General features: G+C 37.6%; 1 protein-coding gene across 3 annotated transcripts; it reads left to right on the top strand.

The window, feature by feature from the left end:
- Positions 1–290: 290 nt before the first annotated feature.
- On the top strand, positions 291–9,416 carry LOC126722469 (DNA repair protein RAD5A). Of its 3 annotated transcripts, XM_050425630.1 has the most exons (20): positions 295–1,140; positions 1,236–1,369; positions 1,628–1,763; positions 1,966–2,019; positions 2,095–2,241; positions 2,333–2,484; positions 2,561–2,645; positions 2,739–3,011; positions 3,167–3,313; positions 3,456–3,611; positions 4,695–4,762; positions 5,563–5,685; positions 5,752–5,851; positions 5,991–6,103; positions 6,433–6,711; positions 6,862–7,062; positions 7,409–7,502; positions 7,612–7,683; positions 8,177–8,275; positions 8,913–9,416. In XM_050425630.1, the coding sequence occupies exons 1-20, from the start codon at positions 556–558 to the stop codon at positions 9,033–9,035; spliced, it is 3,141 nt and encodes a 1,046-aa protein (XP_050281587.1). In that variant the 5' UTR covers positions 295–555; the 3' UTR covers positions 9,036–9,416. The 3 variants fall into 3 exon arrangements, 2 of the variants coding, with proteins under 2 accessions (XP_050281596.1, XP_050281587.1); XR_007654003.1 differs by lacking the exon at positions 8,913–9,416 and having other exon boundaries at positions 293–1,140; positions 7,595–7,683; positions 8,177–8,257; XM_050425639.1 differs by lacking the exons at positions 7,409–7,502; positions 7,612–7,683; positions 8,177–8,275; positions 8,913–9,416 and having other exon boundaries at positions 291–1,140; positions 6,433–6,707; positions 6,862–7,001.
- Positions 9,417–15,650: the final 6,234 nt, after the last annotated feature.

Genomic DNA, 15,650 nt, shown 5'->3' on the forward strand with positions numbered 1-15,650 from the left:
AGGAGCTGGCTTAAATCCAATGCACAGAAAACTAGATCCGTTATCACGTATTTACATTTCGGGTTGGACTTGTATCTAGTGGTCAGTTCTACTAGATACATTGAGATACGGACACACGTTCAATTATATCCTAACATGTCCAGTGACACAAGCCTCTCCCTTACATTTCAATGAGTTCAGGGCACAACACAACGGTCTAGTGCGCAATTGCCCTTAACCCAACCTTGCCATTAACTACAATTTTACTTTTACTTCACATATATAGAAATGGCGGGAAATAGAACGGCGTCACGTGCATGTCACACGCATTAACTCTCCAACTTTCCCCGCCATTTCTAAACCCAGACCCGCCCTCTCTCCACTTTTCATTTCCCCACTTTTCAAAACCATCGCTATCTTGCACCGCTGCGCATTTTAGCACCACCGTCCCTGTCTTTCTTTGCCTTCACCGTCCCCAGTCTCACCACTCACCCTGGGTCTCACAGTCCTTCCAAAACTTCGCAATCCCAAACTGTACACGTGGAAATTAGGGTTCAAATTTAGGGTTTTGTTCAGATGGGGAATAAGGTCACGGACGAGCTCTTATCCACCGTCCGATCCATCGTGGGCTCGGAATACTCCGACATGGACATAATCAGAGCCCTACACTTGGCCAAAAACGACGCCACCGCCGCGATCAACATAATCTTCGACACGCCCAATTTCAAATCAAAAGAATTACAAGCCATTCCCAAAACCCCTAGAGTTTCTCGCGCCGTTGCTTCGAATTCTTCGAAGCGAAACGGCTTCGAGAACCAGAATTCGAATTCAAATTCGAATTCGAATTCGACAGTGCGCGAAGCAAATGCTACTGATTGCAGCGTTAGTGACTCCGGTGAGGGTTTCGTCGAAGAAGAAGACGTGAGTCGAGAGAGTTCGCTTGGGGACGAGTGGTGGTTCGTAGGTTGCAGTGAAGTTTCCGGGTTGTCCACGAGTAAAGGGAGGAGAGTGAAGACTGGTGATGAAGTGGTGTTCACGTTCCCGCTGAAGAGCAGTTCTTCTCGTTCTCCGTCGCCGGGAAAGGTTTTCGGGAAGGGTCGACAGCACGCTGTGGCAGCTTGTTCAGAGATTGTGAGGTTTTCAACTATAGAATCCGGCGAGGTAATGTGGAAAATATTAATTTGAGAATGATTGTGAATGTGATTGATCAATTTGAGTCTGATATGTTGTGTTTGAATTGATTGGCGTCGTGGCAGATTGGTAGAATACCGAATGAATGGGCACGGTGTCTTTTGCCGCTTGTGAGAGATAAGAAGGTTAAGGTTGAAGGTTGTTGTAAATCTGCTCCTGATGTTTTAGGCATAATGGATACGATTCTTTTGTCGATAAGGTAAATGTAGGTTTTAACTTAATGATGATAATCTGCTTTTTTGATTTCATGAAATTACGTTGTCTTTATGATAGACTTGTAAGTTTTCGAAGATGTTTTGGTTAATTTCACCTCATAACTAGGTTGGCGTCAAGAAATTGATGATGAGGGTAGCATGGTTAAGATAGTGTTGCATATGATTTTGTTTTGAATTGTATAATGTTGTATCTGGTTGGTGTATACAGTGGTTGATGAATTTACATATTGTCTTCAATCTAGTGTATACCTCAATAGTTCTATGTTCCGTAAGCATCACCAGAATTCGCTCAAGGCAGCCAGCAATGCTGCTGAGGAATCAGTAGTTCATCCTCTCCCAAATTTGTTCCGGTTGCTCGGACTAATCCCTTCTAAGAAGGTGATAATTTGTTATTTTTCTTGTTTCATCTTTCTCCTTCAAGTTTATTCCTTTAATCTGATCATAGATGCTGCTTGTGCTGCTAAATTTGAATATATGATGTAGTTACCATCTTTTTGTTATCGAATATTGTATCCTGCTGAGCTTTTACATAGAAGTTGTAACTGAATTTTTATTTACTTTATTGATTGGTTGTAATTAGGCAGAATTCACTCCCAGTGACCTGTACACAAGGAAGCGGCCTTTAAACCCGGAGGTAGGGAAACATTAAAAGCTTTCTTTTTCTAGCTGTGTTCATGGTGGAGTTTAGAGCTTAATCTTGCTTTAACAGGATAGTTCCGGTCTTCGGGCCTCATTGTTACACGTTAACAAGTCTACGAATCCTTCTCGAAACGAAAATGAAGTGGAAAATGAGGAGTCCATTTCAGATGCTGATCTCGACAACATTGTTGGTGTTGGAAATTGCTCTGAGTTAGAGGTACCGTCATTTCTTAGATGATATTGAACTTTAGTGGGGCTTGCTTATGCCTATAGAAGGTGAAATTACTCAGAAGTGTGTTGTGTTATAGGAAATGGATCCCCCTGGTACTCTTCAATGTGAACTTCGACCCTACCAAAAGCAGGCTCTTCATTGGATGATTCAGCTGGAGAAGGGACAATGCCTGGATGAGGCAGCAACAACACTTCATCCATGTTGGGAGGCATACCGTCTTGCAGACAAGTACGTTAGATCATTATGTTATCTGATCCTCTCTAATCTTGAGACTCTGTATTCATGGGAGTGTTTGTCTATCTAGGAGAGAGCTGGTTGTCTATTTGAATGCATTTTCAGGTGATGCTACAACAGAATTTCCAAGCACACTGCAAATGGCCAGAGGAGGAGTATGTTCTGAGATGGCTCATACCTAATTTTGATTTTAATTCCCATTCATCATTGTTATAACTCAGTATATTGACTTTATTTTGCAATTAAAGATTCTGGCAGATGCAATGGGTCTTGGGAAGACCATTATGACCATATCCCTCCTCCTTGCTCATTCAGAAAGAGGTGGATCATCAAGTAGTCAGTACATGAGTCACCCGTCAAGTGAAGATAGTGAACCCAGTGGTATGTTGGACCACTGTCAAGATCCGCCAAAGAAGACAACAAAAATTTCAGGTTTTGATAAGTTGATGAAGCAAAAGAACATCCTTATTAATGGTGGAAATTTGATTGTATGTCCTATGACACTTCTAGGCCAGTGGAAGGTATTAGTATTGGAATCCTTATTTACTGTTTGTTATTCTGCATAATTGTATCAAGTGCTTCATTGAAAGTTGGTACTATAAGTAGCAAAGCATATGCATGCTCATATGCTTTTCTGTTTATGAGAGTCAGTCTGAATGATTCAGTGAATTGTCAGGCAGAGATTGAGACTCATGCACAACCAGGGATTTTGTCTCTATATGTTCATTATGGACAAAGTAGACCAAAGGATGCAAGAACTCTAGCTCAGAGTGATGTTGTAATTACCACATATGGAGTGTTAGCCTCAGAGTTCTCGGCAGAGGTAATTTAAACATTCTTGTTATGTATCAAAAAATTTAAACACTCGTTCTTTATCATGGAAACTGTCTGAGTATAATTTGCTAGCTTTCTTTGCATGAGATCAACAAATGCATTTTTCTTGTTGTATCTGTTTATCTATGTAGAATGCTGAAGACAATGGTGGACTTTACTCAGTTAGATGGTTTAGAGTGATTCTTGATGAGGCACATACCATAAAATCCTCTAAAAGCCAAATTTCTATGGCTGCTGCGGCTCTAGATGCTGATCGTCGCTGGTGTCTTACTGGCACCCCCATCCAGGTCAAGTTTTTATGGAACTTGTTGTAAACTGGTCAAGTTTCCTTGGAAATTATTGTAAACCAAAAAGGGTTCTTGTGAATGAATGTTACTACTTGTTGGGTGTCCTCTCTCTCTCTCTCTCTCTGGTACTTCTGTGCAATCTTTTTAGCAATCAAATGAACAACTTTACTAAATCTGAAGAAAAAAGGTTCCTTCGAACTCGTCCACTATTTCTTCTAGATGTCTTTTTTAGTCAGTATTTGCTCTCTCCCTCAAGTCTATTTCATAGCTGAGCTCCCACCCAACCCCTTTTGTTAAGCTTCTAACAGGATGGTTGACTTGACAGTTGACATCTAATAGATCTTTTTCCATAATGGGAAGGTACTTGGGACCTTTAGGCCAAAACTTCCTTTTGATACTTATATCATGTGATGGATCACGGATGGCGTATTATTAGAATACTTTCCGTCTTTTCATTATTATATAATATCCATGTTTTAAATGATATTGGATCTTTAAGGTCTATTGCATATTTATGTGCTTCGCAAATTTTTCACATCTGATGTCATGCTTGAAGCATGAAGTTATCTTCATGTGGTACCTTTTGACTTTTCTCTTGCAAGCACCGTTCAGTTTATCTGCTGAAATAAGGATGCCGTGGACATTTATTAACTTGATTAAGCTCTGTAAGAACTAAGTAAAACTTTTCTCTAGTATATGTAATACAAAATCTAAAGGGAGATAAATGTTGATATCAGAAGCTGGATACAAGAGCTTCAGCTTCTGATATACCTGTGCATATGCTGTTAAGCTTAAGCACTGCAACAAGTTTATGTGGTTTTATGTACTATTTTGCAGTGTTACATCTGCACATGCACTTGTTTTGAATTTATGCTTGCTTATGTGACTTGGTTAGTTTCTCTTAGATATAGATGTTGTTGTTGAGTCCGCTATTTGTTTTGGTAGGACATCAAGTCCAATGTCTACGAAGCTATATTGAGCAGGCCAGATGCTTATCTTGCAGATAGTGACTTTTGTTACTTGTGTGGTGTGGTTGTTTTACTTCATTGTTATGCTTCCTGACATTTAATTTTTCCATCACAGAACAACCTAGAGGACATTTACAGTCTTCTTAGATTTTTGAAGGTGGAACCATGGGGAACTTGGGCATGGTAAGTTTTGCCGCCATTTTTAGTGTAGAATAAACATAATGTGATCTTTGGAGTTCCTAAAATTGGTTATGGCTATTTTTAATTCTGTATAATTCCTGCTGAGGTTTCTTATATCTAGTATTTTTTCTCTATTTTTGTTTAAAAATTATTTGCATGTGAAGGCAATATTTTCCTTTGCTCAGCTATTATCAATTTTTGTACATCAAATGTACTGAGAAGCCTTCGCGAATTCATAGAAGATGCTTTTTTGTAGTTTGCGAAATAAAGGATGCTCTTTAAAATTAAAAAAATTTAATGATTACAAGAGATACATAAGAAACTAATCTTTCTGATGAGAAATTTTGGCAATACTTTAAACCGGGCCTCTTTTGAGTTTTGTTTAATGGCTGCACCTTTGCCAGTATTAGAATCCATTAGTTTTGATGTAAAATATTTTCCATTTTCAGTCAAAAATATTTTCAAGGAAAATTGCTTATTTTCAGCAATTTGTTTGCAACCCAGAAAAGCACTCCAAACACCATTTTCAGGACATTGGCCCTATGAAAAATTATAGTTTATATGTGAATTTAGTCATATAAAGCACTATGTCCCCAAGTCGCACATAGCAGCTTCAGTGAAGTGATAAGGTAGGGAACCTCTGCAGTGGATGCCATTCATTCCTGGCATTCTTTTGTGTGTATGTGGGTTGGTTTGGGTGTCATATATGTTTAAGCAAACACTCTTTCTAATTTCCTATTATTTCCATGAAGTTAGTTGATGTAGATGTCCCTTGTTTGATTGGTCTATCTTATATATTCCAGGTGGAACAAACTTGTTCAAAAACCATTTGAGGAGGGTGATGAGAGAGGGTTAAAGTTGGTTCAGTCCATTCTAAAGCCAATCATGTTAAGGAGAACAAAATCTAGCACTGATCGAGAAGGAAGGTGAGTAATGTCATCTTATCTCCACTTTTTTGTATGTTTTCCTCTAAAAATTATTGTTTGTTGCAGGCCAATTATTGTTCTTCCACCAGCTGATATTCAGGTTATCTATTGCGAACTCACGGAAGCTGAAAAAGACTTTTATGACGCCCTTTTTAGAAGATCTAAGGTTCTCGTTTCCATCATTGCTTTATATACTGTGTATTTGTTTTAAGGTTATATTCTATGGTACATTTTGAACAATATGTCAATGACCTAGGGAGGGGGGATAAAACTAAGAGTAATATGTTGATATGAAATCCCTTCAGGTGAAGTTTGATCAATTTGTTGAGCAAGGACGGGTTCTTCATAACTATGCTTCCATATTGGAGTTACTTTTACGTCTTCGCCAATGTTGTGATCATCCATTTCTTGTGATGAGGTATGTATACCTTCAGTCCCCCCCCCCCCCCCAGCTTTATTGTTATTATATTCATGCCTTGCTACAATGATGATGGTACTATGGAGGTCTGGTAAGGTATAGAGGTGATCTTTAGGCCAATTATCAATGCACTTTATTTTGAATGATTGGTAGTCAGCAAGGAATTCTTATCCCCAAATATCTAGTTGCATGAAGAGATTGACCATAATAATTGTTCATATGATAGTTAAATGTTACTGTTGATTATAACCGTAAAAATGTCCTTATATCTTGTTTAAATAAAAAATCCTACAATTATGATTGCTTAAGGGTGGCTTTGATTTGGACAGTCGAGGAGATACGCAAGAATTTTCTGATCTGAATAAGCTAGCTAAACGTTTCCTTAAAGGCAGCCACAATGCCCAGGAAGGGGAAGCTAAAGATGTGCCTTCACGAGCTTATGTTCAAGAGGTTGTGGAAGAGCTGCGTAAAGGGGAGAAAGGAGAGTGTCCGATATGTCTTGAAGCATTCGAAGATGCAGTATTGACACCTTGTGCTCACCGCTTATGTCGGGAATGTCTATTGGCAAGTTGGCGAAATTCTACTTCTGGTTTATGTCCTGTTTGTAGGTATCTTCAAGTTGTCAGTTGTCATAATGTTTTAAATATGGATTTTATTTTTGTATGTTCTTTTACAGGATTTGTATATTCTTTTCTTTGAAGTCATTTTGATGTGAATTTTCCAATTATGCGATTTCTGAATATTATTTCCTTCTACAGGAAGATCATTAGTAAGCAAGATCTTATAACAGCCCCAACCGAGAGTCGTTTCCAGATCGATATTGAGAAAAATTGGGTGGAGTCATCCAAAGTTGTTGCTCTCTTGCATGAACTTGAAAATCTTCGCTTTTCAGGCTCTAAAAGCATTGTCTTCAGCCAGTGGACTGCCTTTCTTGACCTCCTGCAGATTCCTCTTTCTCGGTAAAAATATATACCTCCTTAGAAAAGATGAAGGAACTCATTTGGTTGTGTCATAGAAATTGGGCGCGATGTAGGTTCTCCTCTTAGTATATCTTTTATAGAAGAGTTGAATGAGTATACACTCTTCGGAATAGCAGAAGATTCCTCCTGGTAAAAATTCATAGCTGCTTAGAGAAGATGAACTCGTTTGGTTGTGATAGCTTAGAGCACCATGCTGTTCTCCTTTCAGAATATCTTTTATAGAAGATCTGAGTGAATTCATATAAGCATTTTACTTTTCCATCAGATTCAGTTCTTTGTAATTTGTCACATCAATCAGTATTTCAGTAGTTTCATTTTTGTCCAGGAATAACATTTCCTTTGTTCGTCTGGATGGTACTCTAAATCTGCAGCAGCGGGAAAAAGTGTTAAAGCAGTTTTCAGAAGATAGCAACATTCTGGTATTTGACTAATTTATGCAGTAATTTTCCTTCTTTTGTACTGTGGGTAAAGAAAAGTAGTCTAACAAATGGTTTGGGTTTAATAATTGGAGCTTGGATATTGCATTAGGTATTGCTGATGTCACTGAAGGCTGGTGGAGTTGGAATAAATCTAACAGCAGCTTCCAATGCCTTTGTCTTGGTATGCAACGGAGATTGAACTTTCCACTTTTCATTGTGATATGCTGTCTTCCTTGTATGAAATAGCACTAGGAATTGGCATTGGTATATCTCATTCTATAAGCACTAACTTGTTGTTTTTGGTTGTCAGCAAGTTATAAAATGTAAATGAATCTTTGTTAAGGTTACTGGGGTTTTTGCACCTTCATAATGTCCGACTTAGGTGGCAATTTAGCCAGATCATTATTATTTAGGAGGAGCAGTTTTTTTATGCTGAAAACTTGGTGGTGCTTGTGAAATTGTGTAATTATGCATCTGTTTTTTTTTTTTTTAATTACTAGACGAGATAGATAATGCCTTTACAAATAACTTGCATATATGTTTTAAATAAGCTATTCTGCATTAATGTTTTCTTCCTGCTTTTGTTCTTCAGTTTCCATGTCCAATACTCTTTTGGGCAAGTGATTTTTGCTTTGGTGAATTTGGTGTTTATGATCTGATCGACATTTTTTTAGGATCCATGGTGGAATCCAGCGGTAGAGGAGCAAGCAGTCATGCGCATTCATCGGATTGGACAAACTAAGAGTGTGATGATCAAACGGTTCATTGTGAAGGTTCTCTCTCTCTCTCTCTTGAATCCTTAGCCCATGTGGCCAGAAATTCTAGTTTTATTCTTTCAGTTTTATAGTGACACTGGCAGTACAGAGTTGAACTTAGTAACTGCATTGAGTTGCTGACTCAACATTTCTTCAGTGGTAATATAAATAGGGTTTAGAATTTTTCAACGGAATTGCAACTTGTCCCTTTCTACCAAAAGAAAACAATACCACACTAGCCCTAGTGGTTGCCCCCTTCTTGATGACTGTGCCAGGTGCGGGTTCGAGTCCTCATACCCCACGGGTGTGGGGTTTGGACATTGGTTTCTAAAAAAAAACAAAGTGCGTGGGTGGGGTCCAAGTCGCGGGCACCATTATGAGCTGGTGGTACTCACAGGCGATGTATCTGTGGGGTGTGGTCGGTTGTGATATCACACGTGAGCCACCCTTTTTTGTTCCTCAAAAAGAAAAGAAAAAAAGAAAAACAATAATAATAATTAACGCAAGGCTCGGGGGACCTTTTGCTTTACATGGGTAAAGCTAGGAGATATGTCACAAACATTTTGTCTTGGACTCTACAGTAAGCACTATTACCAATTATGTCATATCTCTCTGATGCAACTGTGTACACTCGTTTAAATGCTTTGGATGGCAGGGAACTGTAGAGGAAAGAATGGAAGCAGTGCAAGCACGTAAGCAGCGGATGATTTCTGGAGCTTTGACTGATCAAGAAGTCAGAACTGCACGAATTGAGGAATTGAAAATGCTCTTTACTTAGACCAATACAGAAATATAATAGTTGTTCCTTCACATGATGTCCTTTGATGAGAATGCTCTTTTGCTCTAAGAGCGCATGAGATCAAGATGTTTATGACCTGGTAAAATGAGTGGCTTCTGACCTGGCACTAGAGCTTGAAGGAAGTTGACTTGGGCCTATTTATATAAGCCAACATGCTATACTTCTTGCGGAGGCAGATCGGGGCGGCAAGAGTTTTTTGCTATGCAATTTTCTTGCATGCTCATGTATTTCCACCATGGGTTTTAAAGCGGTGGTCAATTTTTGTAATTTGATGGATACAGAATGAATTCAATTTGATTTGATTTGATTTACTAGACCTAAGTTTTCAGGTCTTCAAAGGCAACGAATCGAAATGAGAAATGCTATGTCCACAACACTTTCACAACAAATCTTAGGTAATAGGTTGTTACTTGTTATTGGTGGGTAAGAAAATATTCAGTGGCGGGTTCAAATTAAAATCAATAACAGTTTGCCACCTAGGACTTGTGAAAATTGTGGACTTAGCACTTCTCAATCGAAATTGCACGGCCACATGACCTAATGTATATCATAAGAGAGTATTTTAACATGTTAAGATGGAGATAGTCGCATCAGGGTTAGCATATTGTAGCTAATCATAATGACAATAGTGTTCGTGAATAGTCAAAGTATGGTTTTGTGTCTAATTTCATCTTAAACTTTTAGTGGCCAAGTATCTTTAGTAGCATCCTTTACATGATTTGGAGTGGATTCAATCTTCTTTTTCATTCAGTAATATTTCTAGTTATCAACGAATTCCTTGAATTTTAGGTGGGATGGGGATTGTAATTCTTTCTACCTCTTGGGGTATAATGACAAACTGAGAGGCCCAACTAAAAGGAATTAACGGAGAAATATTTTAATTGACGACAGGAAAAACATTACTCTCCCCCAGACCTCAATTACCCCCCCCCCCCCCCCAGGAGCGTAGGGATTTGAAAGAGTACTCCAGGCTTTTTCATTTACTGGAAAATGGTGAAATATAAGAGAAACAAGGCCTAGTGTTGGTGGTGGGATGCAAAATGATTTTGATCAAGCCTTGCAGTGGATTGTTCAAATTTTGTTCATCAATGTCAATCAACGTGATGGATAATTATAAATAATCTTTTGAGCCAATTCATCTACTTTAGCTTAGTTTATTTAAAGCTCTGTGTAAATTATGTCTTACATTTGGCAGTGTATTGTATATTTGAACACTCCTTATTAAGTAAGGAGTTATTATTCAGTGATTCGGGAGCACAATAAATGTGTGCTCCTTCCTTTCACATAATAGTGACTCTCCCACCATAATAGCAAGCACAATAAAAATTATTTTTGTTTTCACATAATAGTGACTCTCCCACCATAATAGCGAGCACAATAAAAATTATTTTTGTTTTGGAAAGGGACCGCGCTAGCCATAGATATGAACTAGGTGTCAACTTTAATTCTTGGATTTTTGGGAGATTGGTTTTCAATTCAAAGGGCAACCCAGAAAAAAAAAAAAAAAAAAAGACTATTTTATATACTATATATTAGCATATCTTAACTATTAAAAAAAAAAAACATATTTCATAATATATTAGTGTGGAGGGCCTTTTTGTAATGTTGGGCTGGGCTACCTCCTACCGTATTGGACCCAAGTATTCTGGATTAGGGAGTTGAGACCGGTCCAACTGCAACTCACTTTAGTCCGACTTGTGCACGAACTATGCTTCGTTTGCCAAGAAGATGCTCATGGCAGACAAAGCTACTTCAGATGGGTTATAGCAAGCAGACATGATAATAATAATAAAAGAAAGTGCTTTTGCCTTTAGATAAATTGAACAAATAATCCCCAATTAAAATGATAATCATAATAATCAGGAACACCTTGTAAAGAAAATAGTGGGAATAAATGGGTGAGGCACGAGTTAGCAAAAGAAAGGAAAAAAGATTAATCTGATGTGCCGAGTTATGTCACAAGATCAAGACCAAAGAGGGAAAACCGTTTTTCCTCAATGCGAATAATCTCTCAGGGAAAATCCTGCCGTGGAAATTAATCACTTTAAGGGAAATATGTCTGAATGGCTTGTACCCAAAAGAATCCTTAGCTTTTGGCAGAGAGTAGGACTGTTAAAGGGAGAGAGAGGACAACCTATTGGCGCATGCCTGCCATTCTATACTCCCTTTTCTCTATTTTTTCTAGTTTTTCCTTTCTTTCTTTTCTCTTCCTTTTCTTTCTCAATGCTTACTTATTTGTTGCGATTCTCTCCTAGAGGTTGCTATTACTGTGTTCATGATTGTGATTGTGATCATGATGCCCCTTCACTGTGCATGGTAAAGGTCCTTTATATAGTGCCTGCCGTGACTGGATTTTACCATTTTAGCCTTTAACAACCTTTGTTTGGTCTGGGTGTCCTTGCCAACCACTTAATAGTTTGCCAATCGCTCAGCCACTACCACTTACCCATGTTGGCTGTGCCACCAGACAAAGAAAATTATTTTGTTTGTTTGCTTACCGTGACACTCTTATCTGCTACGGTGTGGGGCTCTCTCTCTTTTTATCCCTTATGGCATGCACTTAGTGGTCCCAGCTCATCCTTGCTTCCTTTGGGTGGTATGTCATCCCAGCAGGACATTTCTCCCCAAAAGAGTCTGAGCAGGAACCCCAGAATAGGTTTTCCCTTCTCCCCACCGCCAAACCATGCCCTTTTACCTCTGACCCATGACTTCACCACCTCCTATATTGGCTGAGTACAAGTTGGTGATGTTTAGGTCTTGCGTGTGCTACACTTCCATGTATGTCCAAAATCTGCCTGCTGCTCATGTGTTCGCCGTGGTCTGGAGGCTTGTCTGCACATTCTGTCGCCCATCCTCCCATCCTTGGCTTTTTATGGCATGAGCCATTTTCTAGCTTCACATTCTTTAGGGCCTGCTCCCTTCGGGAGTTGGGCTTTTGCTTGATTGTGGCCTTTTCCTCCTTCAACCCATTCTCTTGCTCTTTTCTGCAGTCTTTGCATTTCTTGCCGTACTACTCTGTTATTCCTACTGTGGTGTTATTTGACCCAAGTCTGCTAGGCCTCTTTGGGCTTGTTGCTTATTCTTCTTTAAATGACTCAGTATAGTCACTTGGGCTTTTTGGTTACATTGTTTTCGGGCTCTTGTGTCCCATTTTCCTTTTGGGAATCTTTGGCCCATTTACTTTCCTTGGGCATCCTCGGCCCTTTCTAATCCTGTGTTCCCATGGGCTTTTACTAACTCCTTTTGGCTTCCCTGACCCAATTACTTTATCCTTCATCCTTGGGGCTTATGGACTTTCCATCAACCCCTTACTTTCTTTACTTTCATTACTTCGGGCTTGCTGTGGCCCATTTTCACTTTTCCACATCACATACTGCCCATGGGTTTGCTACTTCTCTCTTTCCAGGCTCCTTTAGGCCCGTTTGCTTTCTCAAGGCCCATTTGTTTATTTTATGGCCCTATAATCTATTATTCCTGCCGCTTAGGCTTAATGACTTTTCTATCCAATTACCAACTCATTTCTGCCCATGTTGCTGGGCTTCTTATTTCTATTGGGCTTCCTAAAATGATCATCAACAATTAGCATATCTTAACTGAAAATTTTCATATTTCATAAATCATGGATCTTGATTCCTGAGAGTATTCGAGGTTTAGAAATTTTAATAGACTTTTATGATTCGTTTTGATTGAGGAGGAGTAGAGTAGATTTAGCACAAAATCAGCTTATTTTTAGCCAACTCTATTATACTCCCCTCCACTCCCCCTCATTTCCTTCTCCATCCAAACATGCCATTAATTTTAAAGAAATTGAAGGGAGAATAGAAGAAAATATGTTGATCATAAAGGATGCCTTGCCTCATGGCTTAAGGGTTATATATATATATATATATATATATATATATATATATATATATATATACATGTTTTGGGGGTTGGTGTAGTGCTTAAAACTCCAAAAAATACCCTTGAATCTATGCTCACCCATAGGATTGGATGATTACTATCAATTTTGAAAGTGGTTTTAGGGTTTTGGGGTGTTGAATGTGTACGCATGCACTAACCAAGTGTATCCATCACATGGTTCTTATGGAACCTTAACTTCCTAGTCATTCAAGGCCTTATTGCTTGGGGCATTGTGGTTCAGTTTTCATCTTGAAATAATTATTGCTTTGCCATTAAGGTTAAAGACGTAAGTTGTTGGGCAGTGGAAGATAAGATGTCTACATGTGGTCGTAGTTGCTTACTGATAGTAATGGCTTTGGATTTCCAAGATCATTCGACAAGGGTGAAATTTAAGGCACAATTTGGTAGTTTTTGGGATTAGCTCATTATTAGAAACACTGGCTAATCGAGTGTTTTGGATTGTGAGTTTTAGGTTGTGGGTGAAGCAACTGACAAGTAGATGAGAATTGTGTTACCAAACAAAAATTTAAGTTTTGTTCTCAAACACACTTGGTTTAGTTGGCACATTTTGACATTCCTACTAAATTTACCCTTTGGACTATACCCCCAACTTTAGGTAACCCCCCCCCCCCCCCCCAAAAAAAAAAGGTTTACTCCTTTCCAAACAAATTTTTTTTCCTATGCATATGAATAAAAAGAAAATTGTTCTTACCATTGAAAATGTGATGGCATAGCTTTTTGTCTCAGTTATAATTTCATAATTTAATTGAAATCGTGTTTTGAACACACGGTTTCAACTGAAACACTCCATAGACATTGTTTGTAATAATCAACGCTTTAATTTTATAAACAATATGTTAAAGAAGTGGTGTTATATATGAACAATGTTGAAAATGATGTTACTCTAATTACAACATATCAGGTCAACAATCGTGGAAATTATAGTTTATAGCCTTCCTCTTTTTAAAAACTATCTCATACCCTTAAAACCCATGAAAATTTGGATTGCAAATTTGGGATTCAATGAAATAGATGATAACTTTTGCTTAAATGATTTATCATATCATATCATATAATTTTTTTTTTTTTTTGAGAAATATATCATATAATATCTAGGGTCCAAATTGTGCAACTATCAACTCTTGTTCCCAATTTTACAAGGACTAGTCCGAACTAAAATTAACCGTTGGACTAGGACAGTGACCGTTACAAATTACATCTACAATGGAGACAAAGTTTTTGAACTTGGAAAATAATTGGGCGGGAAATTCCATTAAATAGGACATACTTCCCGCCATTTTAATCTAATTTGTCCCTTCATAGCTTTAAGCAAATACAACTATTCGTGGTGAGACTCGCACCTAACTTTTAAAGTCTTTAACTATTTGGCATTTTTTTTGAAAAAATTCACGGGATCGGGTTAAATTCTGAGTCGACTCGCTTTTTTCAGAGTCAACCATACTAGCGGGTTTTATAAAATTTATTTATTTCCCACTTTTTCATATTATTAATATTATTGATTGTATTGTATTTTTCATGTTTGAGGCGGTGGGCTTAGGGAAGCAAAATCCCGTGGAAATAGTACTGCCTTTGTTTTTGTGCAACTGGTTTGACTTTTCATGTGTCAAAAGTTATGGACCCCACATCATATGTTTTTAGTTAGCTTAAAACGTACCATGCGGTTTTGTACATGGTACAAATACCATATCCACGAAAATCATAATAAATTCATAAATTATATTTTTCTTTTTCTTTTCTTTTTTCTTTTTTTAAATTTAAGTGTTTATAAGTTTTAAGCACCTAATTATTTACTGGATGTGTGTATTCTCTAATGAGAGCAAGTTATGTCTAGTATTCAGTAATATTGGATCCACTGTTATTGTGACACGTGTCACCATATCTATGAGTCTAGTACACCAGATACACTGAACGTAATCCGCTCATTTCTCTAATATTACACACACTAAACAATTATAAGGAAAAATCATTTTGGAGTGACTCTAAGATGTCTATTAAAGTTTTTGAACATAGGAGCCGATGGATCTTATTTTAAGAACCATTAGAAAAACCATTTGGAGTTATAAAGTCAAACATTATCAAGCGCAAAAAAAGAGAAATCAAATTTCTTTCAAATTGTTAAGCATTTTTCTTATGTACATGATGTATATATAACTCGGACTCAGTTGACTCTTCCTTTAAGCCATTTAATCAACGATTTAAGGCAATTAAGAAGACCCCAATAATTAGGGAAAATTATTGTGTACTCCCGGAGTACTATAAATACGTACTCTCCCATCTCACATGAATGATGGGTCTCACTAATTAAATTTATGATGGGACCCACCATTCATGTGAAAGAGGGGAGTACGTATTTATGATACTCCGGGAGTACCTAATAATTTTCCAATTATTAGTTAATAAATTAAAATATTAAACTATATAATATTTATGTCTCGTAATGTGTAATAGTTTTAACCAAGTCCCAAATATTAGTTAAAAGATGAAAATAACTATATGAAAATTAGATCTCTCATCATAGGCTATGCTGCTTTTTTTTGGCTACATTTTTTTTATACATTTAATTTCAAATTGGACAAGGTGTTCTAGAATTTAAAGGATTTTGACTAAGTAGGAATAAAAAAGAGTGTATGACTTCATTAGTCAATAGATGTTAAAGAGTGAGAGTTTTTT

The sequence above is a fragment of the Quercus robur genome, chromosome 1 (genome assembly GCF_932294415.1).
Source record: "Quercus robur chromosome 1, dhQueRobu3.1, whole genome shotgun sequence".
Taxonomy (NCBI): Eukaryota; Viridiplantae; Streptophyta; class Magnoliopsida; order Fagales; family Fagaceae; genus Quercus; species Quercus robur.

Excerpts from the sequence above, each read along its gene's own strand:
- LOC126722469 (XM_050425630.1), top strand. The coding sequence starts at position 556 with ATGGGGAATAAGGTCACGGACGAGCTCTTATCCACCGTCCGATCCATC. Across the intron at positions 7,063-7,408 it reads CTGCAGATTCCTCTTTCTCG|GAATAACATTTCCTTTGTTC; the intron begins GTAAAAATATAT and ends ATTTTTGTCCAG. Across the intron at positions 7,503-7,611 it reads CAGAAGATAGCAACATTCTG|GTATTGCTGATGTCACTGAA; the intron begins GTATTTGACTAA and ends ATATTGCATTAG.